The 26,822-nt window shown below is 41.1% G+C and overlaps 2 protein-coding genes across 5 annotated transcripts; both read right to left on the bottom strand.

Annotated features, from left to right (window-relative positions):
* On the bottom strand, nucleotides 1–23,435 carry LOC308397627 (low-density lipoprotein receptor-related protein 8-like). Of its 4 annotated transcripts, none has more exons than XR_013971822.1 (13): nucleotides 23,317–23,435; nucleotides 22,579–22,713; nucleotides 21,299–21,676; nucleotides 17,471–17,590; nucleotides 17,182–17,307; nucleotides 15,767–15,932; nucleotides 9,354–9,569; nucleotides 8,727–8,845; nucleotides 8,378–8,517; nucleotides 7,656–7,797; nucleotides 7,385–7,582; nucleotides 2,619–5,256; nucleotides 1–1,502 (listed from the first exon to the last, which is right to left on the bottom strand). XR_013971822.1 is itself a non-coding variant. In XM_080883626.1 (13 exons), the coding sequence occupies exons 1-13, from the start codon at nucleotides 23,372–23,374 to the stop codon at nucleotides 4,927–4,929; spliced, it is 1,998 nt and encodes a 665-aa protein (XP_080739752.1). In that variant the 5' UTR covers nucleotides 23,375–23,435; the 3' UTR covers nucleotides 1–4,926. The 4 variants fall into 4 exon arrangements, 3 of the variants coding, with proteins under 3 accessions (XP_080739752.1, XP_080739753.1, XP_080739751.1); XM_080883626.1 differs by having other exon boundaries at nucleotides 1–4,965; nucleotides 5,096–5,256; XM_080883627.1 differs by having other exon boundaries at nucleotides 5,096–5,256.
* A 1,506-nt stretch (nucleotides 23,436–24,941) lies between these two features.
* On the bottom strand, nucleotides 24,942–26,738 carry ndufa7 (NADH:ubiquinone oxidoreductase subunit A7). The gene is made up of 4 exons (XM_080883628.1): nucleotides 26,631–26,738; nucleotides 26,339–26,388; nucleotides 25,367–25,504; nucleotides 24,942–25,141 (listed from the first exon to the last, which is right to left on the bottom strand). Exons 1-4 carry the CDS (start codon nucleotides 26,679–26,681, stop codon nucleotides 25,054–25,056), a joined length of 327 nt encoding a protein of 108 aa, XP_080739754.1. The 5' UTR covers nucleotides 26,682–26,738; the 3' UTR covers nucleotides 24,942–25,053.
* Nucleotides 26,739–26,822: the final 84 nt, after the last annotated feature.

The following is a 26,822-nucleotide window of genomic DNA, read 5'->3' as shown; positions in this document are numbered from 1 at the left end:
TAGGAAAACATAAAATTCTTTATTTGACTCATTTACAGCAATTAACAGAATTATGTAAAGTACAGAGACAGCACTAAAGCAGCTACAATACTACTGCAAAATAAATAAACCCACCAAAATAAATACTAACCATACAAGTCAGCAGTTTGTACCAACAGATATTTTTTTTAAGGTCCAACAGAAAAAACAAATCAAGAGACTGAAATCAGATAAGGCATGTCAACCATTCAACAGCATCAACCATAACCGCATCAACACACAAACAAAAACATGAAGAAACCCCCAAACCAGTTATAGGTTTTCTAACAGTTGGTAATAGACTAAGAAAAAAAGCCCTTTATGTATTTATTTAAGGTCACTTTAAACTGAATTGAGATTCCAAATGATGCCATGAGCTGGGTTAGGAATGTTGAAATATTTAACTCAGCCAGCTTCTGAACTGGTAATAAAACGTGTGCTGCACAAAAGTGGCTGCTAGATAGTTGATGTTATATTGTAGAAAATAGGAAAGCGGTCTAACACTGAGGAAAGCTCTCAAAAGTTTATCGAACTAAGACGAAGAAAAAAAAAGGTGACCATTTAAAAACAAAAAACAAACATCCTGGTAGGGATGGATTTTTTAGATCAATATTTAACTTTCAGCTTTAATCCAGTCTGTGAAAACACACAAGAGTGACCTTCTGCACTTTGTACCCTGCAGGATTCACACCAAGTGTGTAAACAGGACCATGCATACATTTGGTGATGCTCTTTAAAATGTGCCAAACTAAATGTCTATTAAATTAACGCATTTTGCTCGCTTGATTCCTGATTGATGTGAGGAAGTAAAACTTGTAGTACTGCTGGAGTTAAGTTTGGTGAATTGAACACGAGGCAAAAAGTATTCAAAACATTCAGTAAAACGATGCAACTAAACTAAAATACAAATATGAACAAATATTAGTGACTAAATAATTTAATCTGTGAAACCTCATCCTACAGTTTGCTCATTCTCTTTGATCAAAAGTGCAAAACATATCAAAGAAACCAGCAAACTGTGTTGTCAATTATCAGAACGATCTCACTGCCAGTGTCCTTCATACACATATTTTCACCTCGTCTTCAGTTCACATGGAAATGTGAAGACCTTAACAGTTAACCTGATGAACATTTCTTAGACATACTTAAAGAAAAAGAAACTGGATGTGCTTGTTCACCATTAAGTAAATAAACTATGACTTTAACAAAAACAAAGTGAGTTGCGAGAGCTATGTGAAAAATATCCTGAAAAGTGAAGGACTTTCCTCCTCTTCAAATGCAGATATTTATCCCAGATCACAGATTTAAACTTCCAGGGGAGTTGGAACTCTCAGCCGGGCCTGCTTGCAGCCTTGATGTCCTGTCAGCTCTGAGGTCTTTGCCAGGGGTTAAAACACCACCAGGTTCACCGGGAGAAACCCAGTCAGCTGATCACTTGTGTCAAACCTTCACTCACCGTCCAAGTCCCGCTTAAGCAAAGTTTCCTGGCAGCAAAGAAAACACGACTTAGTCAACCTGCTGCATGGGATAAGCCTCTAACTTGTGACTCAAACTGTGTTTCTATATATTATAGGATAAATTCCACATAAACAAACAAAAGAAACTCATTGATGGGACAGCCTGTTTGTTTATATTGTGATTGTGTCAGTTTAAAGTCTAGACAGGAGGAAGAAACTGTAGCTTAACGGATGTATTCTGTAAGCCTTTCAAACAGCCCACATTTGCAGTTCTTTCTAACTATTTTAAAAGCTGAGATGCAAATTAGAAAATCTGAGGTTGCTGGCTTCAAATCTTAATAGTAAGACATGCGTGTGTGCGTGTTTTTCCTGAGGAGGAAACACCTGTTGATTGCGTCGCTTCAGAAGCACGAGGCTGTTTTTTTTAAACTACCAAAAGAGAAAGTTGCTGCACTTACCACAGCTTAATTCAAGGACAACACACACATGAAACATTTAGGAGCAAGGAGCAATATTTAGAAGCACTAGGTTTTTTGTCATCCGTCCCAATTTTACCCTCAAAGAAATCCACTCTTCTTCACCAGAACTGCTTACAGTGGCTTTTTCTTTTATTTTTTTATTTTTATTTTTATTTTTTTATTCTGCAATAAAACCAAAAGTCACATTATGCAACTCTAGGATGTTCATAAGGTCACAATAAACTGTTGTTTATACCAGACGAAGCTAATCTTTAAGGTTCAAAGTGTACTCAAGTGAATGAATGAAATGGATCCATTTGAAAGTGGAATACTGTGTTATTTTCTTTTTTCAAATGTTAAAAATGTCTCACTTCTCAAGATGAAACAGTAAAAAAAATCTGACAAATAAAGCATAAATATACTAATGGTCATGCACAGGAGTAACCTCTGGAGATGATGGGTTGCAGTAATTTCATAATCATTAGTATTTCTGTATACTAATGATAAAGCAACATACTAAACACAACACCATCGCATTAATCTAGCTAAGTGTAAACAGCAGTAAATACTAAATATTCGATGTTGTTGTGCAACACGCAGGACAGACAGCGCACAATGTGTTTTGAAGTAGCAGCCAAGAAAGGTGTAATTTAAGTCTACGAGCAGTAAACACCCGTGTGCATACCTGTGTGGATCAGCGCGCTTGTATTCAAATGGTTTCCACATGTAATGGTCTGCAAGAGGATGTAGCGAGCCATAGCCCCATCCCCCAGGGCATGAAGCAGGCATGGAGGAGATCCAGGCCCCAGACATCCAGAGGCCTTAGAGTGCGAGAGCCCAAGGAGGACCACCGGAGGGGCATCCGTGCCACCCTCATGGGAAGGGCTGAGGATCCCCAGACAAGGCGTCACCCAGTAGCCACCGAGCAGAAGCTAGAGGGGGCTGCACCGGCGTGCCCGCCGGCTCTGCCGGCAGCCAGCTGTGCCAGAGTGAGCCGAGCCGCAGGCCCAGAGGCCGGAGGCCCCCCGCACCCCGGAGGAGGCCTGACCGAGCAACAGGCGCCAGGCCCCGCCAGGTAGCCACCGGGAGTGAGCTGGTACATACCTGAGTGCCCAGCCCTGGACACCAAGAACCACCAATGCACTGACCCCTGAGGGCATCAGTCACCGGCAGGGAGTGTGGTGAGGGGAGATAGGCCTTGGAGGGCCTGGGAGTTCCCAGAGAGGTGGAGTCTAAGACCCAACCTGACATATAGACACAGACAAACTGGCACACACAGACACACACATGCATTCCCACCCTCATGCACACATATACAGTGGCTTGATAAGATTTGACTGACTGTAATGAAATAACTGAAGAAGGATCACCAGGTTTCAATCCACATTAACCCAACCCCTGATCTGTGTATCACTACTGAACGCGGCTCGAGTCAAAGCAGCAAGCAGAGCCCAGCCAAAAACAAACAAATGCATAAATGTATAATGGGGGGGACTCCAATAAATGGGATGATCTTAGCCAGCCTCCTTATAGTGAAAACATTGTTCAGGGCTACTAAAGGCTGAGTCAGGGACCTTATGATAACACATTGTGCTGTTTGACAATCCTGTTTCCTCTAATAAGAGAAGCCTGCACATTAGCCACAATATACTCCCTCACATCTACTAATTCGCTCCTTCGAGCATGCAAAGCAGGCCTCTTTAGACGTTAATGCAAGCCTAAGCTCTACTTCTTTGCTCTCAGACTGCAGGCTTGCTTGTGGTTCTCAGGGCATTTAAAAGTAGCTTTCAGGCCTCCTCTCCTGTGGAACCAGCTCTCTCTTTGATAATCCAGCCCTAACTATGTGCTTTAAGTGACTCTGTTGGAGGTTTCTTCCTGTTAAAAGGGAGTTTTTCCATCCCACTGTCACAAAGTGCTTGCTTATAGGAGGTCATCTGATTTTTGGTCTTCTCTGTAACATTGTAGTCTTGACCTTACAATATAAAGCGCCTTGAGGGGACTGTTGTTGTGATACGGGGCTGTATAGCTAAACTTCAATTGAACTGCTAGATTAGATAGCACCCCTCCGTGAATCGCTACTTTATCGTGGTGGAGGGGTTTGTGTGTCCCAGGGATCCCAGGGGCTATGCTGTCCGGGGGCTTTTGCCCCCTGGTAGGGTCTCCCATGGCAAATTGGTCCTGTGAGGGACCAGACAAAGAGCGATTCAGAAGTACCCTATGAAAAGACCATCGAGGGAACAGTTCACCCTGCCCGGGATAGGGTTACTGGGTCCCCACCCTGGAGCCAGACCCGGGGAGGGTGCTCGAGGGCGAGCGTCTGGTGGCCGGGTGCGCCGAGTGGCAGTTCAGAGTACCCAGCCTTCTTAGAGTCCTTGGGTAGGGTGCTGGAAGGTGCTCCACCTGGAGACTCTGTTGTCCTACTGGAAGACTTCAATGCTCACGTGGGTAACGACAGCGAGACCTAGAGGGGCGTGATTGGGAGGAACGGCCTCCCTGATCTGAACCAGAGCGGTGTTTTGTTATTGGACTTCTGTGCAAATCACAGTTTGGCCATAACAAACACCTTGTTTGAACATAAGAGTGTGCATAAGTGCACGTGGCACCAGGACGCTGTAGGCTGCAGGTCGATGATCGATTTTGTAATCGTATCACCAGAACTGCGACCATATGTTCTGGACACTTGGGTAAAGATCAGGGATGTAAAGCACTGGGGGAAATGCCGGTTTTTGTTTGGCGTTTTCTTTAAGGAATAGTCCAATAAACGCAATGAACAGTTTGTTTTTGTGTGCAGGAAAAAAATGGGAATGACAAAAACATTTGAAAATACGACTTATATGGCTTAACGCACGTGCATGTGGGTCCAGGTTCAGTTTGCAGTTGCATGCTACCTGCCCAATAGCTATGGTTTCCCTTTATTGTTTATTATGTAGTTTCCTTCTTTGGATGTGTTTTTGCAGGATTATTAAATCACTGGGAGCAGTGAAAAAGAAATTTTAAAACATTTTTGCTAGTGAGGGTTGCATCTTATTGTCCTAAAAAAGATAAAACAGAGGGTGTAAGATAGCCATGAAGTGGGAAAACAACATGTAAAGCAGTTAGCTGTATCTCTCACATGTGCACACAAACACAAACTACTGGTTTTACCTTCAAAACTCCTCTCACCTTGACTATACGTGTGTCTGAACCCATTGGTGGCTCTTGAATGACGAGGGGGTCCTGGGATTCCTTCAGGGAGAAGCTCTGCACAGTGAGAGATCTGTAAGGTTGGAATTCTTTCCTCCACCACCATGCAGCCATTCCCAACAGCAGGACACTGAGGAACACTTGGAAACACACACAGGAAATTCATCAGTTTTTTGGAGTTCCAGACATGACATAGAAGCTGAAGTCATGCATGATGTCACTTCTATTACCTCCACTGAGTGGACAAATGGGTGGCTGCATGAATGGAAAAACACTTGTGGAAAAAGCCCTTTGGATTAACAACGCTTCATAAAAACTTGAAAACATTTACTTATGTGTGGTAAATGAAATGCTTCTTATTTTGCTTTTCTACTAAATTTGGGCATTTTTATAAAACAGGTCTCGTTCACGCACATTCATATAAGCATTTTTTGCAAAGATATTCATTTGCAAGCTTGACTTCATACATGTAATCAAGCATTATATTATGACCACACAGGTGATGTGAATAACACTGATTATCTCTTTATTATGGCATCTGGTAGAGGTGGGATATTATCAGGGAACAAGTGAACATTTCGTCATGGTGGCCCGGGTCTGCTGTGGTTAGTATCTATCAAAAGTGGTCCAAGCAAGGAACAATGGTAAAACCAGTGACAGGGTCATGGGCGGCCAAGCCCCATCAATGCACGTAGGAAGCAAAGGCTTCCCCGTGTCGTCCAAACCAACAGATGAGCTACCGTAGCTCGAATTGTCAAAAAAGTTCATGCTGGTTCTGATAGAAAGGTGTCAGAATACACAGTGCATTAGTTAGGTGCATATGAGGCTGCAGAGACACAAACCAGTCACGGTACCCATGCTGACCCCTGTCCACCCTTTCATGGAAACCGTATTGCCTAATGGCTGTGGCTGCTTTCAGCAGGATAATGCACCCTGCCACAAAGCAAAAAATAAAAAATAAAAAAATGTTTCAGCAATGGTTTGAGGAGCACAACAAACAATTTGAGGTTTTGATTTGGTCTCCAAATTCCACTGATCTCAATCCAATCGAGCATCTCTCAGATTTGCTGGACAAGTCTGATCCATGGAGGTCATACCTCGCAACTTACAGGATAAATACAACAAAACAAAATGACACGACCAAGACAAAAACTGTGGTATTTTTAAAATATAATAATAAATGCCAAATCACTCTGTAATTGTGTAACTTTATTAGCAGTGTCCTCCTGAAATGCATCAACAGCATCGAGAGTAGCTCTCTGCCCCTTAATGCTCTCTGGTCGCTATGGTAACGCGTAAATATTTATTTCAAAATAAGACACACAACTACAACACGGGAAAAGACCCAGGGAAAGAGAGTTAACAATAACAAAAAACAAAACAAACAACAAACCCTGAAAACCATAAATTTCACACCCGGGCCTCAACTCTCGCGGCCTGGTACCGGCCTGTGGCGCAGGGGTTGGGGACCGTAGAGTCCATTCCTCGATGGGTCAGGGCTGTTTTGGCAGCAAAACGGGGACCAACACAATATTAGGCAGGTGGTCATAATGTTAGGCCTGATCGGTGCATCTCCCTGTGATGACCAATGGAGACCTGTTGCATGTTTATTGGATTACTAATTACTCTGGTAAACTGTAACTAAAAGAAAATCAATGATCCATTCATTTTTGCACTTTATATAGCCTCTGTAGAAACTATCTACACCCTCACTTATCTTAACTGCACTACTGTATAGCTCTGTGTAAATAATCATTCTGTACATTCAATAATCTTTAATCCTACAACTGTTTACAACTTGCATAGTTCCCATTTCTGTATAGCTGTATATCCCAGATTCTGTAAAGTTATTTATTTCATATTCTGTATAGTTTTTCATATTTATATCCTGTTCATATCCTGTACATAGCTTGTACTCACTACAGCCTGTACATACTTATAGTTATAGAATATTCACAACATACTTCATACCGTGTACATTATAACATACCATAATAGACCCATTTCTGTAATATACTCACATATCTATATTATTGCTAATATATATTGTAATATATCTATATCACTAAAGCACTTCTGGATGGATGCAAACTGCATTTCGTTGCCCTGTACCTGTGCATGTGCAATGACAATAAAGTTGAATTCTATTCTATTCTATTTTATTGACTCTGGTGGAAAAATTTGTGCCGCTACTAATGAAAGACGACCTTTCATGTGCAGTATGGATCTGATTTGTTTAAATGTTTTGAGACTTTGACAGGTTCTTACCAATCAGAGAAAGGATTCCCAAAAATGTAGGATCCGATAAAGCTGTTGCAGGAACTGAACGGGAGATTGCAGGAATTTCCTCTGTTTTGTTTCTTCCTATTTCTGGAGAAACACAGCTGAACTTTGGACCCTGGGTCAGCAAGTCAATGACACACTTGTGATGGCAAACTGCCCTTGGACGTCCACAAACAGAGGGTCCTTAGAAGAAATCAGCAACAGTTATCAGTCTGGGACCTACAGTGTGAAGAAGTCCCTTTTTGATTGGGCATACCTTTCGGTTGGAGAACAGGCTGTATGATGAGCACACCACCTGGCGAGGTGACGTTAGACAGAAGTGCTTGGAGGTCTCTGCCGTTGTGTTTGTTTGCTCGGCAAATGGACCGCGTAACTTCGTCACTCCAATATACAAATCCCTGAAACCCAGTGAGGGAAAGCTTTAGCAGCACACAGCAGAAATCGGGCTTTGCATGCAAGAAGAAAGCTCCATATCTCATCATGAAGTGATTTTCTTGTATACAGTATATCCAGGAAGTATTCACACTTCAATTCAGCAAGTGGTGCAGGCCAAATATTCTCTTTCGTTTTAAGCTGCAGCTGCTGCTGCTGCTGAACTCTTTAACTCAGCTGTGATGAAATTATAAAAGGGGAATGATCAAGCACCGGTGAAATGTGCAAGCAGCATGTCTTCTCAGTGATAGCCAATGGCACAAGTAATAGATCTTTTAGTGGAAATTTAGGCACTTTTGTCGCATGCGTGTTGTGTTAGGAGTATTGTGTGTTGGGTTTTAAGGTGAAAAATGAATTGAATGCACTTTGAATAAGCCTACAAAATAACAAAAAGTGGAAGAAGTGAAGCACTGTAAATCCTTTCTGGATGCACTGCATTTAGTTTCCTTGCATATAGCTGCCTTCAGTATTAAAATGCATTTGTTGTTGCCCCCCGGGTCTGACACAGGATGTCAGGCAGCACAGACCATAATGTAATTCTTGTACCTCGAACACAGACAGTCCAAACGCTCGGTCTAGATAGCCGTTAGACTCCACCACCGTTTTACGCTGACGACCGTCTAGATTTACTCTTGAGATTCTTCTCATTCCCTCATCAAACCAGTACAGCAGCTGCCGAGGCATATCTAAGGGAACGTGCAACATGAATACCAGCACTAAGTGACTCAACATAAATATATTCAAATGCTCCGAACTGAAGGTCTGACTTCTGCCTGAAGTACAGAAAAATGAACTCATGTTGTTCCTAATTTAAGGACGAAGATGTTTTTCCTCTCCTCTGATTTCTCTAAATAATGCCAGTTTGACAGCAATTAATTTGAATGTCAGAACGTACCTAGAGAGATGGCTACAGGCTGGCGTATTGAGGAAGTGACCAGAGCTTTTCTGTCGCAGCCGTCCAAACCGGCACTTTCGATCTTTGGGGAGACACCACAATCTGCCCAGAAAAGCAGCCTGAGAAAATAAAAGCACCCATGTTTTGATCTTCTGTAGCTTTGATTTTTAAGACTTATTTTACCTTTTGGTGATGTCTTTTTTTAATTTAGGAGACAAGCTATTTGCCAACAAATAACACTTCAATAAAGACGAAACAAGCAAAAAGAAATATGCAAAACTAAAGGAAGTGGTTGGACCTACTAGCATAAAGCAAGGAAGAGAATGTATTATTTGAATAATTCAGTGCCTTCAAGCATGACATGGACACAGTCATGCTTAAACACCATTTAAACTGTATTAATGTAGGGTTTTGTAATGTGCTGCCCTTCCCTGGACAAGTAAAGGTGTAAATGTTTAACCAGCTCCAGCGTGACGTGCTGGCTTTTAGCTTCTTTGCTTTGAAATGCAATCATTGCTATTTAACAACCATGATGCAACAGCCCCTTATCACAGGTGAAGCATTTTTTTTTCCTTATCTTGTGCTGTTAACCATTAAAATGAAATGCAAAATCCCAGAGCCTCGTACCCTCGGAGAGGATCCACGGCCACTGCGGAGGGCTTGTCGAGCCCTGCGATGAGCCGACGATGAGCTGAACCATCCAGAAAGGCCACGCTAACCCACCCCATCTCTATACTGGTCCAGTAGAGAAGTTGGTGGATCCAATCCACCACCATGCTGGTTACCGAATCTTGAACTTTCAGCACCAACACAGCTTCCTGTGGCTTTCTATCCAAGGAGATCCTAAAAAAAAACAATGCAAGAGTGAAAATAAGAAGCCCAGACAACACATTAAAAAAACAAAAAAAACAAAAAAAAACCCACCACAACAACCACAACAACGACAGTGTGTTTATTGAAATTTCAGCTCTAACAAATCCAATCAGACTCCATCCATGCCACTGGTGCCATCCCACAACAGGCTAATTCATCAGAACTCGGCCTAAACATTATTTTAGCCACATTAGCAACAGTAATGTTAGTGTTAGCACGTCTCAGACTGATGCATCACCACAGTCACCCCCACCACAGAACAATTCATGACCAACATTTCCTTCCCCTCCACTATCAGGCTGATGTTTCCAGTTCTGTCTCAGTGAAATATTTTAGCAGTTACTCAAAACACTTTTTTAAAATTATTATCTTATATCGTATATCTTATATCGTGGCTCAAGAGTTGGACGTTCGCCTTGTAATTGGAAGGTTGCCGGTTCGAGCCCCGGCTTGGACACTTCACCCGTTGCCTACTGGTGGTGGTCAGAGGGCCCGGTGGCGCCAGTGTCCGGCAGCCTCGCCTCTGTCAGTGCGCCCCAGGGTGGCTGTGGCTACAATGTAGCTTGCCATCACCAGTGTGTGAATGTGTGCGTGAATGGGTGGATGACTGGATATGTAAAGCGCTATATAAATACAGGCCATTTACCATTTACCATTATATATACACACATTTTATTTTTTTCAAGTCAAATTTTTTATTTTACTTTTTAATCCACTACTAGAGGCCAGTACTTGTGCACTTTAACAGCCTTAGCTGTACTTTCTATATAGGAGCAACTGGCATAATTTAGCATTCAAAGATTCTGTGTTGTGATTTTGGAGTTACATAATGAGAAAAGAGAAAAAAAAAAAAAAAAACAAGAACAAAAAATATAGACAAACACAAACAAATATTCACAATATGGAAACGGCACACACACATAAAAAAGGGAATACTATTAAAAAGTGGTATTGTAAAGTGCAGTGGCCTTGTGCATGTCTTCAGGTGTGTGTGCAGGGGGTGTTAGATTTCAGAGCTGTAGGAAAGAAACTGTCCCTATACCTCCTGGGAGACAGAGGGGCAGTTTATTAGCCAGGGGGGTGGAGACCGTGTAATAAGTTCCCTTTCAGTCGATTCACTCGGTACAACACATGTATGGGATATCATGCCCTCGCGTGTCCTGGCTGAAGAGACCTTTATTCACGCCTTTAAGGCAGATGACGTGTGATGACACACGCACAGCCCCACCTGCACTTATAGCCGCTGTCATCACAGTTGTGGAATACGGGAAATATTTTACTGCTACTCATACTTATCATTATTACCATTGGATTAATTCACTTTGCATTAAGACATAATCAAATTAATCATCATTTCATTAAAGCATTTGTTGAAGCTGTTGGCATTACATTGACATTTTTATTACAGGTGCAGCTATAACCATTTTATACACATTGCATTTTGTGCTTATTAAAGAGTTGAAGCTCAGTCAATTAATTAAAGGTTGTAAGCTTTGTTTGGCGCGATGTCCAGACAATCTATTGTGTAAGTGACTTGGAGCTATAGAAGGTTAAAACTGCATACACGCCTACAAAACACATATATTACATATAATCTAGAAACAGGCTTGAGTGAAGGCCTGAATGTATTCAGCTTCTTGTTGTTTTGGTTCTCAACATCGCGAATCGGGACACAGTCATCCCTCAGTTGTTACGTTCTTCACCTCGCTGAGAACACCTCTGCTGAGTTGGGCTAGCTAGCTGCTGCTAGTTAGCTCCGTTGTCTGCTGACTTGAACTTAGCTTAACTGCCCCTGTTGGTGTTAGCCTCCATTGCGCAGTTGGTGCGTGGGCTGCCCGCAGAGCACTAATTTCGAGTTTTAACTGTGCAGCGTTTTGCTTTGCTTTTTAAAATGGACTCCAAACTGAAGCTAGCAAAGCAGAAATCTTCCGTTCTCCCGTCCTCTCTTTGCATGATAGCGACCAGCACGATGCCTGCACTGTCTGCCTGGGGATCGTTCACGCTTAATATGCACCAATGGCCAGACGTGCTTCTGTATCATTTCCACTGGGGGAAATGCACATCCAAATCCAAATAGAGGTAGAGCTCTGTCCAAACAGAGGCTGTCCCACTGGATTATAGAAGCTATCTCACTGGCATACGGCACCAAGGTCTTGCTTTGCCCCACGGGGTGAGAGCTCATTCCACCAGGGGGATGGCAACCTCATGGGCTCTTTTCAAAGGGGTGCCTGTAGGTGATATTTGTGCGGCAGCTAGTTGGGCATCACCGCACACTTTTGTGCGGTTTTATCGGTTGGATGTTACAGCCCCATCGGTGGCTCATACTGTCCTTTCTGCTAGGTCTACCGCTCACTAAGGTGGTGGTGGTCCGATTCCGGTTTGGTGGCTGCTCTGCGGGGAGTGTATATATGTCCCATACCTATATGTTGTACCGAGTGAATCAACTGAAAGAGAACGAATAGTTATGTCTATAACTTCTGTTCCCTGAAGGAGAGGAACGAGGTACAACACAAGGTGGCCCCACTGAGCAGTTTGGCTCGTTGAAGCGCGGCTATCAAACTGAGGAATGACTGTGATGACAGCGGTGAATAAAGGTTTCTTCAGCCAGGGCACACGAGGTCGTGATATCCCATACTTATATGTTGTACCTCGTTCCTCTCCTTCAGGGAACAGAAGTTATAGACATAACTAGAGATGGCACGATACCACTTTTTTATGTCCGATACCGATATCATAAATTTGAATATCTGCCGATACCGATGTGAATCCGATATAGTGTTTTTTAATCAACAAAACTGTTTTTTTAAATATCTTGCTGCATTTTGTATAAGTTCATACTCAAGTTTAAAACAACAACTACACTAAAGCTATTCTGTTATACCTGTATGCAAAAAAAAATATTTCATAGTTCAGCAATACTGATCAATCTAATAAACTTAAACCTACACCATCCTCCCTATTCTGGTATTTTAAAGAGTACCTAGCATAAATATTAAGCAACCTAACTAATAGGGTTCCAACTCCCAGCAACAACAAAAATAAATAAATAAAAAATAGGAAACCACCCCTCACGCGCCACCTCATGATGCTTAATCGACGTAAGCAACCTTAATTTGATGCAGTGTGAAAAAAAATGCACAGAAATCAATTATTTTTCAAGAAATATTAAATAGATTCAACATCTTTCTTCAACAAAATTGCAGACTGCACAGATGGTACCTTCCCAAAGGAAAAAGTACTATAGCTTACTAGGGTATATTAGACTTAATAGTTACTATATACAGTAATTGACTTCTATTCATTTTACATCAAATTAAAACTTTGGGTGTCAGATAATTATTTATTAAAAGCTAGACATTTTAAATGAGAATAAGAAAGAAAAGTATGTCTTTGTGCCCCCTTTTCCCTGTTAATGCCCTATCGGCCCCCCTGGCTAAACTTTGCTAGATCCGCCCCTGCACAGTTACCAGCGTCAGCTACGTAGAAAAAGATCCTGGTGTAGAAAGTAATATTAAATAAATTCTAACAACAGCTGATCAAGCTTAAACGTGCTGCTGTTGTTCAGCCACTGGTTTCCTCTTTCTTGTGCAAAGTGGGCCAAAAGCAAACTAGAGACACGACTCGCGACAGAAAAGCCGATCAGCTGATCATTAAGCAGTTTCATGATTGAAGTAGCAGCAAGAAGAGGCAGTCGCTCCATATATCGTTTGTTAAGCTTAACGCAGGAATGCTTTACAAACATTCAGAGATGGACTTACACACGTGCTTTACTTCTCTCGGGGATAACTTTGTCGGAGATGAAATGCCGGGTTGCTAGCGAAGCTCCAAATGCTATCCAGACCACCGACAGGTCCCGCATGCCACAGCCGCTCTATCACGTGATGCATACTGCTCCGACATGCTAACGTTCTGAGGTGAGTTACGGCGTGTTGCAAGTTTTGTGAGGTGCTTTCGTGATATTTAATGGATCGGATTACATTTTTTATTTTTCTCCGATATCCGATCCAGTAATTTAGGTCAGTATCGGACTGATACCGATACGTAATATCGGATCGGTCCATCTCTAGACATAACTATTCATTACTCCACTAAAAAAAACAAACAAAAAAAAAAAAAACTATGGTAAACGATATATGTCATTGTATCAAGTTTTTTTAAACTAGCTAGCACACAAGCTATACAACATCACTGCATAGGTTGCACCGTAAGGTGAAAACATACGTATACTCTTTGTTTGATCTCTACAGTCAATAACTTCAACAGGAACAACAGGCTACAATCGTGGGAACTGTGACTAACCTTTGCGAAATACAGTATCACTTCTGTTATGTTATGCTGATGATACACAGATCTACTTTGAACTAGCTGATGATTCCACTCTGTCTCTGCACTGCTTTCAAGAGTGCATGTGTGAGGTCAAATCATGGCTTTGTTTCCCTTTGTTTTCATGTGTGGCTAAGGCTACGTCCACACGTACATGGGTATTTTTTTGTATTATCGTTTAAAAAAATAATCCCATCCACACGTAAATGCAGAAATGAAGGAAATGTATTATATCAGTCACACATGGGCAACCATTTATTTTTTAAGAAGCATCCGAGCACTAATCGCTTTATAGGAGAAAGCAATCTGCAAGATAAAGTCTTCACTTATACAACAGTAGTTTCTCAAAACTTAACACTAAGTACATGACATAGGTGATATGTGATTTTCTCTCCATAACTTGAAGAGCTTGTTTGAGATGTGGAATTTGACTCTCTTGTTTGCCTGTGATCAGTCATTTAAATGAATCAGCATAAAGTAAAACTTCCCTTATAGCCGTATCAGCAGACTCATGTCACTCTTTGATGCTTCTCAGAATCACTTTTATTCTGAAATGCTTTGCATAATGAAGGCTGTTGAACTAGAAACATTTCCCCATAAATTGCATTTCCTTATATCAACAACACCGACACACTTGTATGCGGATTATTATCACTGTGTGCCATGAGAGAGAGAAGATATTTGATACTGACACAACTAAATTACCTATTACCCAAATAATCTGGTCAGGTGAAGGTTATTAGCTTTCTGTTGCCCTAATCTGAGTCAAAGCTGTCTAAGAAACACTCTTTGAGAATCAGAACATATATTGTTTGGTTTGAATCTGGAGTTCAGTGACGGCGGTAGTCACACTGATATAGTGGCGCCGCAGCATGTGGCTGTTTTCACCGTCCCATAGCGTTTTTGTGTTTGGGTCACGTTTCAGACCATGATGCTGTACCGTTTCTATTTATACTGCAAGCATTGGTGGACAAGTAAGAGTGTGTGAGCACAGAGTTTATTTTAACACCTAACCAAAATGAGCTATGGGCCACTGCTGACACTGTCATCTCGCTTGAGGGCCATTTTGGTGTTCAGGTAATGCAAAAAACGAAACAAGAAAACACACAGAAATATGTCCTAAAATGCGGGGGGGGGGGGGGGGGGGGGGGGGGGTTGTTTTTTTTTTTTTTACAGACACATGGCAGCACTTCTGCTATCATTTTGTTTGTATTTAACAAAATAAAACTGCAGACATAATTGTACACGTTAGTTTTTGACTCTCTCACTGAACTAACACAGCCAATTACTCAGCGTGTTTGTGCTCTCTGCTCACATTAAATTGCGGTATACAGGCCGCAAGTAGGGATGACATGGCCCGCAAGTTGTGCCCGGGCCACGAGTTTGAAACAACTACCTGACACATTACTGTAGTCCAGTGAATGTGTGTTTATGAAAAGAGACCAGTCAGGTTTGGATACAGATAGGAATATTAAAATCCAGTCTCTCTGCTCTGCAGCTAATCAGTTTTGGTCCACAGACAGGAAACAATTTCCAGATTATCAAAGTACCCTTTTTTATCTGATCAGATCATATTTTGTATATCTTTAATAATAAGGAAGTTGCTAATAATACTTACGAAACTAAAACTGATACTCTGAAAATGGGTATGGGCTATCTCACTTATCCTGCTGCCACACAGATCCACATCAGCGTTAGGGGAAAAAATTTATTAATAAATAATAAATTAAAAACAAAACAAAACAGGTAAACATCCATGTGTATATATTTTTTGGACCTCAGATTTTCTTGCAACTGTCACATGTGACTTTGGAAAGCAGGTCATATTGAAACGTGCTGGTTACCTGTAAATGGAGCCTCTTCCTTGTTGGGCCCAGTACAGTGTGCGATTAGAAATCATGACAGCCAGGGGACCCGGCACATGCGGTGCCAGTTCCATGTACTCAGACCTGCTGATGTTTTTCAGCTGGATCCCTTTGGAACTGGTGAAGACCAGCTGAGCTTCATCTCCTGAAAAGACACACATTATTTACTGTGTACAGCAACCACTTATAAACAGTAGAAATTATTCTGTATTCATCTCCATTTTCATTGTGCTGCTGTAACAAGTGAATTTCCCCTGTCTATGTCTACTTATCTTCAATTTACTCATTCATTTAAACCAGATGTGCCATCACTATTTATTTTTTAATGACTTTTCTAAATGTCCTTGAAGACGTGTGGAAAAAGTGACAATGTCAGCGGGCCTGCTTTAAACTCTTTGACCTTGTTTTTTTTTCCAGTGGCAGCGAATTAAGTTTCAGGGTCATTTTACAATAGTTTGCACAACAGGAACATTGTAAGTCACATAATAACAAAATGGAATGGAAAATGCCATTGACTACGGTAAGTGTATCTATGCTAAAGTTACGGATTTGAGCAATATGTTTGTACAGTTGTGTCAACCTATATAGTGTGACTGAGTCAATATTTGTTAAGGTGTAACCTTTGTGAACGTGACATAAAAGTTTGATTGTACTTACAGATAGTGTTGATAAACGAGAAATACTGGCAACAGCCAACGCTACCCCTCACCCCTCCAGTAAACACGCCTGTGGTATCTATTTGAAAATCCTAGCTGACTTCCTTCTTTTGGACCACAGCACTAACAAGTCTTTGTGCAAAAGATGAATTCAGTCATCCACTTGGGGTTTGCCTATTAGTGGGATCTGAGCCAGACTTCATAAAAAAACAAAAAAACAAAACCAAACACCTTATCTCAGATAAAAAGGAACAAATATAAAAACAAATAGACTTTTTACAGACTAACTCAGTGAATGTGTCTGTGGCTATTCAGCCTACAGTCAAATCGTGTTGGAAAACCATCTTCAGCTGCTCAAAACATCATAAATCGCAGATTATTTGCAAATACTTGCTGCTGGCATTCTTTAACTTGGTATCAAACACTGGAAACTCTGCTCTGACATGATCTGCTCTACGTGTTAGTGTGAAACCAAACGGAAGACGTGACCACTAAGTAGAGACTCGAAGCCAGTTGATAGCCTGCGGTCATCTTTGTGAGCCCTTCTGTGAAAACAGCACTGAAACAGGGCAGAAGAGTTTTCATTTTTACGAATTGCAACTGCGACAACTTTCTATGGTATGATAGTAAATTTAAGGTGGAAGGGGGAACAAAATGTCTAATAAAAACTGTTTAAAAATCTAGCAGCTCCACTGATGGCACACATCTGAAATTGTTGTGAGATAATTTGTTGTTCACCTTCAGCTTTGCACTCTCCAGTTGTTGCATTCGTCCTGTAGCCCTCCTGGCACTCACAGGTAAGGCTGCCGTTATTGTGAAAACACAGCTGATCACATGTGTCCCTCTCTAGGCACACATCCACCTCTAAAGAATCAAAGAGATAATTTACTAGAGTAAATAGTCATAGCTTGCATTGTATTATAATATGTATGTAAGACGAATGGTACAACCCTGACTTATGAATACAAAATAAATAAATCTTCGGGCGGGGTTGTTTTTGCAGCTGCTCCATCAGGCTGCCACTCACCCTCACACTGGCTGTCCCTGACCAGCTTCATGTTGTCGGGGCAGCGGCAAAAGAAACCCATCGGCTGATCCACGCAATGATGAGAACAGCCGCCATTATTGACCAGACACTCGTCCTGATCTGCAACAAGAAGAAAACACACACACACACACACACACACACACACACACACACAAAAAAGAGCACATCAGCAGTGGTTTCACACCAAAAAGCACCCTTTTATCTAGATATGACTAATAATAGTCGGGTAATGCCAGCATGATTAAACTTGCTTAAAATCAGCACAATGTTTAGCACATTCATTTTGCTTTAGTGTCTTCATATGCCAACATTCGCTTACTATTTCTAAACATATCTGAAGCTAACCGAGCAATTTGAAGGAGTCATTAATGAAAATGAGACGCTCGACATTTTATCTCGGCAGCTGAACTTGAGAAAAAGTAAAACATGAGAGTCTGCAACGAGAACATGATAATCCAAACGGGTGTGTCAACCACAGGGGTGGATATCACTCGAGCTGCACTGTGGTTAAAACGTAAAGTAACCACACCAAAACACAATGACCCACTGAGCCTCTACCCAGCTGTTCATGCAGATGATGAGCGACAATTATGAAAAACATTCAGAAGCCACAACTCTCAAACTTCCTCCAAACATTAATATGTGAGACTATGGACTGCACCAGCTTAACTGAGCTGAAGTGCTTCTACCACGAGGCAGCGAAATGAAGTTTACTGAATGCATTTGCAACTCTAATTTCAAAGAAGCATATCGTCAACCTTCTGGAAGTTTTCCAAGACAAACTCACGCGCCCTTCTCTTGAAACTACAACACCCTTGGTGTCCAATTATTGGGCATGCCATCCTCCAAAAATTAAAATTAAAACCCCCCAAACACCTCTCTCTGAGTTCAACCCAGTAAAAAAAATAAACAGTTACATTTTTCTCATTATCTTTTTCTGACTTTTTCACAAGTCGTTGCTGTAACAGATCCTGTGTGAATCATTACCCAGCGCCACTGGTGTGTAAAGAGTAATGTAAAGAGTAACATGAGCAGGTATAAAAAAGAGCATCTTGGAGAGGCAGGGTTTCTCAGAAATAAAGATGGGCAGAGGTTCAACCAGTCTGCAAAACTGTGGACTTTGAATAATGTTCCTCAATGTCCAGCTACAAAGACTCATAACATATCATCAAAAGACTCTCTGGAGAAATTTCTGTGCGCAAGGTACAAGGCTGGAAATCAACACCGGATGGCTGTGATCTTTGTGCATTTAAAAAAAAAAGAAAAAAAAAAAAAAGAAAAAAAAAAAAAGAACAAAAAGAACAAAAAGAACAAAAACACACACACACACACACACACACACACACACACACACACACAAATACAATGTGCCATGATACTTCAAAGGAAATTACTACATGAGCTCAGGAACACTTACAGAAGTCACCGTCTGTGAACATAGCTCACAGTATGATAGACTAAATCTCTATCACACTGATCAAATACAAAAGAAATTTCATCTCCCTGCACATCACTCCTTCAGATACCGTCAGGTTCAGGACTTCATAAACAAAACAAAACAAAACAAAAAAAAAACATACAGAAAAAAAGTACTTTTTAAGACATATCATGTTTTTATAATGTGCTGAATTGATCTATGTTGAACGTGACCAACATTCATTGACATTTCACAGGATATATGGACCCTGTGTCTCTCCTGTTGGAACAGCTGAGTCAGGATAATATCACTGATGCCAGCTTGAACAAACGTTATCATATCCTTGCATAGGTTGCAAGGAAAAACATTTTTATGTCTCAGATAAATGACGAAAACCCCACAGAGACATCTTGGCACAGAATTCTTATTCTTTTCAATCATCTTTGGGGCCTGTACTCCACTACTGGGCACATCTGTCACTACTGGTTTGCTCTTTGTTTTAAGCCTCATCTTAGTATCCAGAGTGTTCCCCGGCTTCTACCCCATGACAGCTGGGATAGCTTCCAGCACATTTTCTCAGTTCCGACATTTTAATGTTGGAAACATCTCAACTTTTGTGGAATTTTTTTGTACACTTAAGGAGGTGCAATAATTCATCAGCACGCCATATTTTATCCCATCACAGAAGCTGAGAAATTTTAGCACCTTGTTATTATATTTGATAACAAACTGAAAGCGCAATTCTGCTGATTAACTCAGCTTTCCCACACACGCATTAGTAAGACGCTTGCGTTGTGTTTAGTCTCCTAACTGTACAGGTGACCAACAACTCAGACACTGATGAAGGTGCAGCAATTTTTATCAACTCTAGTCTGAACAGAGCCTTCAGCTAAAATGTTTGGCTGTTCTAACTTCAGTACACCAACTCTGCAATACAGAGCAGTACAGTGCTGCCCTCTGCTGGATGACGCTGTGACACGTCACCGTTTTGTGACTCAAAACTGTGAGACCTGTCTATCTGTTTGAAAGTTCGGAAATTCTGAAAACCCCTCAGGGAGTAGAGAGATCGTCTGTGTGACAATTTTTCTTTCCGTGACACCAACATTTCAAACATTACACCCACTTTCTGGACATCTGTGTAAAAGCTCTTCCCAGCTACCATCATTCTACCCACCTTCAACTTCAGGCATCAAACGTCACCAGTTACAAGAACATTATCTTGTATTACAGTAGTGTTAACATGCACATTATTAAAAATGAATCAGACGTGATTGCTGCAGGCCTGCACAAATTGGATTAGCCTGTATTCTTTTTGGCTTGTAGAACTCGAGTATCACCATACAATATTTATTCTACTTCCCATTATCATCAGTGTGCAGCAGCATCCAATATGGCTTCATTCTGGGTGGCAGCTGGAACACTAGAGGTCAAACGCATTGGTTAACTTTTAAAACTACAAACTTTATACACTTACCAGCTATATTGTTAGCTAATGCAAATATCTAATCAGCCAATCACATGGCTGATTAGATATTTCAGTGCATCTATGCACAAGGACATGAACCTGCTATGAAAGACAGAAAATATCCAGAGAGCAGCAGTTCTTTAGGAGAAAATGCCTTGCTGATTGGAGACGAATAATTAGACTGCTTCAAGCTGCTGGGAAGGTTGTTAAGGTGTGTACTGGTTAACCTGTCATTCAAGCATTCTTGTGGGATGACACATCCAGGTGCCAGCAGCACCTGGATGTGGAATTGGTCTTAAGAGGTTTGATTTCTGCTGCAAAATTCAGTGGAAATGTGAAACATGAAAGAATGGTAAATGGCCTGTATTTGTATAGTGCTTTACTGCATCAGCCTTGCATCAACAGTTTAGGCTGGTGGTTTTGGTGTAATGGTGTAGACATTATTTTCTTGGTCCACTTTGGGCCTACCTCATGGTCATGATCAGCTATTACAGTATTGTTGCTGACCATGTTCAATCCTTTATGACCACAGTGCATTACCCAGGAAGATATTGTGCCACGTCACAAAGCTCACATCCTCTCAAACAAGTTTCCCCTCAATATGCCCCCAGCAGTCACCAGAATTCAATCCAATAGAGCAACTTTTTACTTTAATATCACATCATGGATACGCTGCAATTATGTGACGCTATCAAGTCAATATGGACCAAAATCTGATCTGCAAAAAATTAGGGTTGTTCTGAAGGCAAAACTGGGTCTAGGTGTTCCTAACAAAAAGGTAGATAGAATCGCATTTTTCTATTCTGCGCTATGCCTTAAAAAAAAAACAAAAAAAAAACCAAGTTCAACAGAGCCACTATAGCTTTGCTACTGACAACTTCAACATTTTATCCAAGGAAGTGGAGCTGCACATCACATCACTCACCGCAGTTTTCCTCGTCGCTGCCGTCAGAGCAGTCTTTTGAGTGGTCACACCTCCAGGCGTGACGGATGCAGTGGCCGTTCTTGCACGGAAACTCTGACGCAGCACATCTCGGTGACGCCTGCGGGAGGGTTTGAGCTAAACCACACAACTCCTCGGTCTCATCACGTCCATCTCTGCAATCAGTCTGCCTGTCGCAGACCCTGTTTCTGGGCAGGCAGGCATCAGACGGCCCACAGGAAAAGAAACCAGCAGTGCAGTTCATGCAGGAAGCCTCGTCGCTCCCATCGGCACAGTCATCCACACCATTGCATAAGAAATCCATTGATATGCACCTTCTGCTCTGGCAGGCAAATTCACCTTTGGTGCACCACACATGGCCTGTGAAGAGTCACAGCTAAAAGTTAAAACTAAAATTCAAGCATGCATGTCTATTGTGCGTGTGTAATTTATCTGAAACAGACAAGAAAACAAGAGCGTGATCCGACATAGTAAATGTGTCTAATGCTCCTAGTTATACTGGATTAACCTGGACTGGATTAGTCTCTTTAAAGTCTCCTGGCCTAACTGATGAACCCTGCATTTCTTAGTAGGACAGTGAGAATAAATTACTCACTTTTTTAGTTTTCCTGGCCAGCAGTCAAACCAAAACCTTTCAGGTTGGACTCACACATCCCCAAGCTCTAAACAAATATTCCAACCTGCTGGCTTCATTCACGTCAGCAAAGTTTATGTTTAACCTAAAATCACACCTAATCCTTTCAGAAGTACTCCCTCCTGCAGGGTTCTGTTTGGCAAACCCGCAGGCTGATGTACGTGATGAACACTAAATCTCTCTGGAATTCGATATCAAAGACTCTCATGACTTCAGCAGGATTAGAAAAACAGAATCTCAAATGGCATATTCCCACGCAGCAAGAGAACAGAAGATAATCTGTTCTGCAAAAGAAGTCCAAAAGGTGCAACAGTATACAATATGCCATAAATCTTGAGTAGGACAATTATTAACAGTGCAGATTTAGATTTATTAACATTATTAAAGTATCAGTCATGCATGGAACATAACATCTCAACTATGCTGCCTTATTAAAATTAAAATAAATAAATGGATAAAATGTTCAATTTTATTTTTAAAAAAATCATATTTAGAAAAAAAGTAAATTCTGCATAAGTTGCTGAGAAAGTTGTCCTAATGTTGTAATAGGCCAAACAGATTACACCATCTGTGTTGCTAAACACAAAGCAATGAGCATGTGTGTGATGAAGCGCATGTGTGCACTCACTGCAGTGGAGTTCGTCCGATCGGTCCTCACAGTCTGCATGTCCATCACACACCTTCAGGGTGGAGATGCATGCGCCATCGCTGCACGTGAATTCTCGCTGCTGGTGACAAGCGGGCACAAAGTGACCTGCAGCGCCTGGAAACGAGGCACATTGAGTGTTTTACTGCTGTGGGAAAGAGCTGATAAATTAATGAATTATTAAAAATAAGAAAGGACTTGTTCATTACATTGCTGACAAAAGAGGTATTTTAATAATATCCAAGAGTACTATATTTAATTTTTAAAAACCCATTCATTAACCTGCTAAAATCAACCGGCAACACGCACATTTTCCAAAAAGTTTCCCCCCAAAAAAATCACATTAAATCAATCACAATGTGACAGGCTCTCGTACCAGGTTTGTTTCGTGCAAATACATCATAATGATTCATTCTGCCCTAACAGACTGTGACTGTGCAAACATCGCATAATATAATTTTGTTTTTAGTGTTTTATGTTGACAGACTCGCGCACGCAACAACCCGAACATAAAACGCCTCGGCTTCTGAAGCACTGTTTGTCTATGGTTTAGTAACAGTAAAAGCATAAACACGTCATGAGTAACAGACCAAGAACAACCCCGCTCGCGCTGCAAGCACGCTTCATTCAAAGTAACAGGCGCTCTGCACGCGCCCCGAAAACGACATGCCGGTTCATTTCACACACACGCAGAAGCAGCTTTTTCTTTCCACAACATACCCCAAATATAGAAGGAGAGACCCACGACCAGAAGAAATACAGCTCCAAGGTGTCCCATGTTCAACGTCCTCCACAGAAACGAGGCAGATGGCGCGCAAATATGACGCAAGAGCCGAGCCTGTCAACCTGTCAGGTCTCCGAGTTGGTACTTGTTTCGTCCGCCGTTCATACTTCGTTTCTTCGTTTAGTTGTGTTATTTTTATGCTCGTGAACTGGCTCGTGTTGAGTAGAAACTGCTGTATGTTTTGTACTTGTTTATCTTTATATCGTCGCAGGTTTTAACATGGAAATGCCTCAAACGGTCCAATTTGCTTTTCCAAGCTTCTCTGCCTTTTTCTGTATATTCAACATGTTTGATTATATTGATAAACAAACTTTAATAGAATTTGTGAAAAGGTTGGTTATATAGAAAATAAAGAAATTACATATATGACTCTGATTAATGTGTCTACATTATAATCAGTCCACGTCTTTGTGGACATTTACAGTATCTTCATGCAGCTGTGATATTTGTTGAGATCTCTCCTCGACGTTCACGTGAAATAACACCTTATAAAGTGCTTCCAGCTGAAATGATGACAAAATCCGTGCTGCTTGTTATGTGAAAAATCTGAAAGATGTGGCTGAATTGGACACAGTGAAAATCTTCTGAATTCTCAGTGTTTCCCTGTGTGTTCACGCAGTCTGCGCGCACACAAAAGACTTAGTGTTAGTTATCTATTTATTTATTTATTTGTTTTTTGCACTGCATTAGATAAGGTCAAAGTAGGGGTTTCAAAAATGACAATGTTCTCATTTGTGTTATTTGTGTGTTATAATCTTTATGAAAAAGTAAAAACAAAATGTAAAAATAAAAATTGGCATATGGATTTGTGAATGCAATAACTCAAGAACGAGGCAACGTATAATTTTCAAATCAATACCATGGTTGCATTTACTGAAACTCTCTGTAAGGTTTAAATCTTAGGGACCTTGACTTCAAGGCTAGAGCTCAACTTTTCTAAAAACAAAAAAACCCAACCAATTATTTAATAAAATCAATTTATTTCCAATTTGTATCAAATTAGGTCTGATTAAAGGACTGATGTGATGGTAAGTTGTCCGCTGCTCCGCTTTGAATATTGTTAAGAACTTGACACAGAGATTACTTAATGGATTTTAAGCAAAATGGTGCCTAAATTCAATGGCATATTTTGGCAGCTGTTTTTTTTTTTTTTGGGGATTTTCACAAGAATTGCTAGTTCTCCTAGAGTTTTGGCCACCCCAACAATCAAGTGATTCCCTATGAGCAAGCAATTAGCGACTCTGGGAAGGAAAAATTCCCTTCTAAGAGGAAGAAACTTCGAAAGAACCAGGCTCAGAAAGAGACAGCATTCTGCCGCGACTGGTAGGGACGGGCCTGTGCCTTTATCCATTTCCAGGTAATGGATTGCCGAAATGTGATTTCCAATATTTAGACTATTGCAAATGGCTCGCCTGTGTACGAGTTTTCATTTTGAGGGACATTGAGCGGTCACTTGGAGAGGATGAGCAGAGCTTCAGCTGGATGTTTAGCTCATCGCTTCCCCCACTTACTCTCACATCTGTTCAGTACACGGTTGACCAAAACAATGAGCAGAAAGAGATAAACATAATATTTTATTCACGTCTTCTATTGTACAAGATACAACCAACACTTGCTGTAGTCAGGGCAGGATGGAGACATAATGTTGACCCTGCAGAGTCTTGTCTTGCTGCTCAGAGGTAGGGCTGGTCTGTGGAGATTGGTGGCTCTTTATATACAGTGCCGGGAGTCACTGGAAGCTTTGAGGTCTCAGCAACTTGACTAAAAAAAAAAAAAAGGAACAACAACAGAGAAAGAAGGGGGAAAAAAAAGACCACAATATTTCAGCTAAAAACTACAAATAGCAAACTTCCATTGTCAGTCACAAGAAGATGTTTTGACAGGTGACATCAAATAGATGGATTACACTATTATTATTATGTATATGGCGCAAAAAACAAACACCTGAACTTGAAATACATGAAAATGCAGTGATCATTAACAAACCTGCCAGCAGTAAGAGCTTTCTGTGAGGACATCACGAGTGTGGGAGGGGCTGATTCTCTCCGTCCATCTCTGCTGTAGTAGTAGTTGTTGGCATACCTGTGGCTCGGGCCTACTGGCAGTTTGGGTGGTGGTTGTGTCCTGTTGGGATGAAGAAAAAAAAAATCTATTTTAACAGACTTTAACAATGTTGGTGACTTCCACATTTGCAGGCAAAATGGAAAATAGGTGCAGTTTACTGAAACGTGCAAAGATACCTGGAAATATAGAATTTAAAACAAAAACAGAGTTTTTGCTTTAAAGTCAATATTTTGTATGACCACCTTTATTCCTCCACACATCAAGAAACTCTTAGTCAAACTTTCTTGTCATTTCTTTATGTAGTCCTCAGGAATAGTTCTCCAGGCTTCTTGAAGCTCTGGAGAACTCTTCTTTGGATGTCGGCTGGCTTTTGTTCTGTTCTCTGTCAACATGATTCCACGCCATCTAAATAATATTGTGGTTCGGGCTTCAGGGAGGCCAATCCAAGCCTGATAGTGTTACATTGTGTGTTTTTCTAACCAGATTTGTTAATACTACATTGGTAGTGTGTTTGGGATCATTGTGAAGCTGTTGCCAGTCAGACACTGGCAGTGATGATGCTTTTTGTGCAATCATAACTCTAGCATTTTTGAGAAAATCTCAAAATACAGCCCCAAACCAGCACAAAGCTTTGATTTTTCTTTTACAGATGGCTGTAGACATTCACTGTGGTACTTCTCTCGTCCATATACATTGACAGCGATTTATACAACAAATTTGAATTCTTCGTTAGTTTTAAGTGGTTTAACAAACAAAATACAAACAAAAACAAAAAGCAAGTCTGGCAACCCACAGAGTCATTGCATCTCTCTGTTAACGGGGTTTTAGTCGTTGTTTCTAATATGTGAACACTTTCATTCGTGAGCGGTACGAGGGTAGCGCCTGTGGTCTTACCTCTTTGCAATCTCCTCATATCGCAGCTGCAGTTTGGCTTGCAGGTCATGCTGAAAAGGAAAAGGAAAGTCAATTTTCGACGAGTGCAAATCCCACACTGGTGAACTTCACCTCCTTCATAGTGTTTAGCTACCCCACAACGCTACTGCTAGCTAACGTCAGTAAGGGTTAGCTGGCTGTTAAACGTTTCCTTTGATAAAGTTTATTGCGACAAATCGTCCGGAGGGCTATTACATCATATTTAGAGCAGAAAACTACTCCGTTTTAAAGTGTGACGAATGTTGTTGCTTACCCCTGATAAAAAATTTCGCAGCCTCTGAATGAATTTAGTAGCAGTAGCCATGTTAGCTGTTGTGAAGGACACGGGTCTTCTTCGTTCCTTTTCCCAGGTTTCTCAACACATTGCTGACACCTGCCGACCAGCAGGGGAAACTGCAGCGTAAAAACGTGCATTTTAGAGACTTTTGTTGTTTTACAATTTATT

Source organism: Rhamphochromis sp. 'chilingali', assembly GCF_963969265.1.
Source record: "Rhamphochromis sp. 'chilingali' genome assembly, chromosome: 5".
Taxonomy (NCBI): domain Eukaryota; kingdom Metazoa; phylum Chordata; class Actinopteri; order Cichliformes; family Cichlidae; genus Rhamphochromis; species Rhamphochromis sp. 'chilingali'.
Note: the sequence above shows the minus strand (reverse complement) of the source record. Positions and strands in the feature narration are given on the sequence as shown.

What these genes read in the sequence shown, in the direction of transcription:
- ndufa7 (XM_080883628.1), bottom strand. Translation starts at nt 26,681, where the DNA reads ATGGCTACTGCTACTAAATTCATTCAGAGGCTGCGAAATTTTTTATCA. An exon ending in TATGAGGAGATTGCAAAGAG is followed by an intron (nt 25,505 to 26,338) that starts GTAAGACCACAG and finishes TCATCCCAACAG; the next exon opens with GACACAACCACCACCCAAAC. An exon ending in AAAGCTCTTACTGCTGGCAG is followed by an intron (nt 25,142 to 25,366) that starts GTTTGTTAATGA and finishes TTTTTTTTTTAG; the next exon opens with TCAAGTTGCTGAGACCTCAA.
- LOC308397627 (XM_080883625.1), bottom strand. Translation starts at nt 23,374, where the DNA reads ATGGGACACCTTGGAGCTGTATTTCTTCTGGTCGTGGGTCTCTCCTTC. An exon ending in TCTCTCCTTCTATATTTGGG is followed by an intron (nt 22,714 to 23,316) that starts GTATGTTGTGGA and finishes CCTCGTTTCCAG; the next exon opens with GCGCTGCAGGTCACTTTGTG. An exon ending in GCCTGTTCTCCAACCGAAAG is followed by an intron (nt 7,583 to 7,655) that starts GTATGCCCAATC and finishes ATTTCTTCTAAG; the next exon opens with GACCCTCTGTTTGTGGACGT.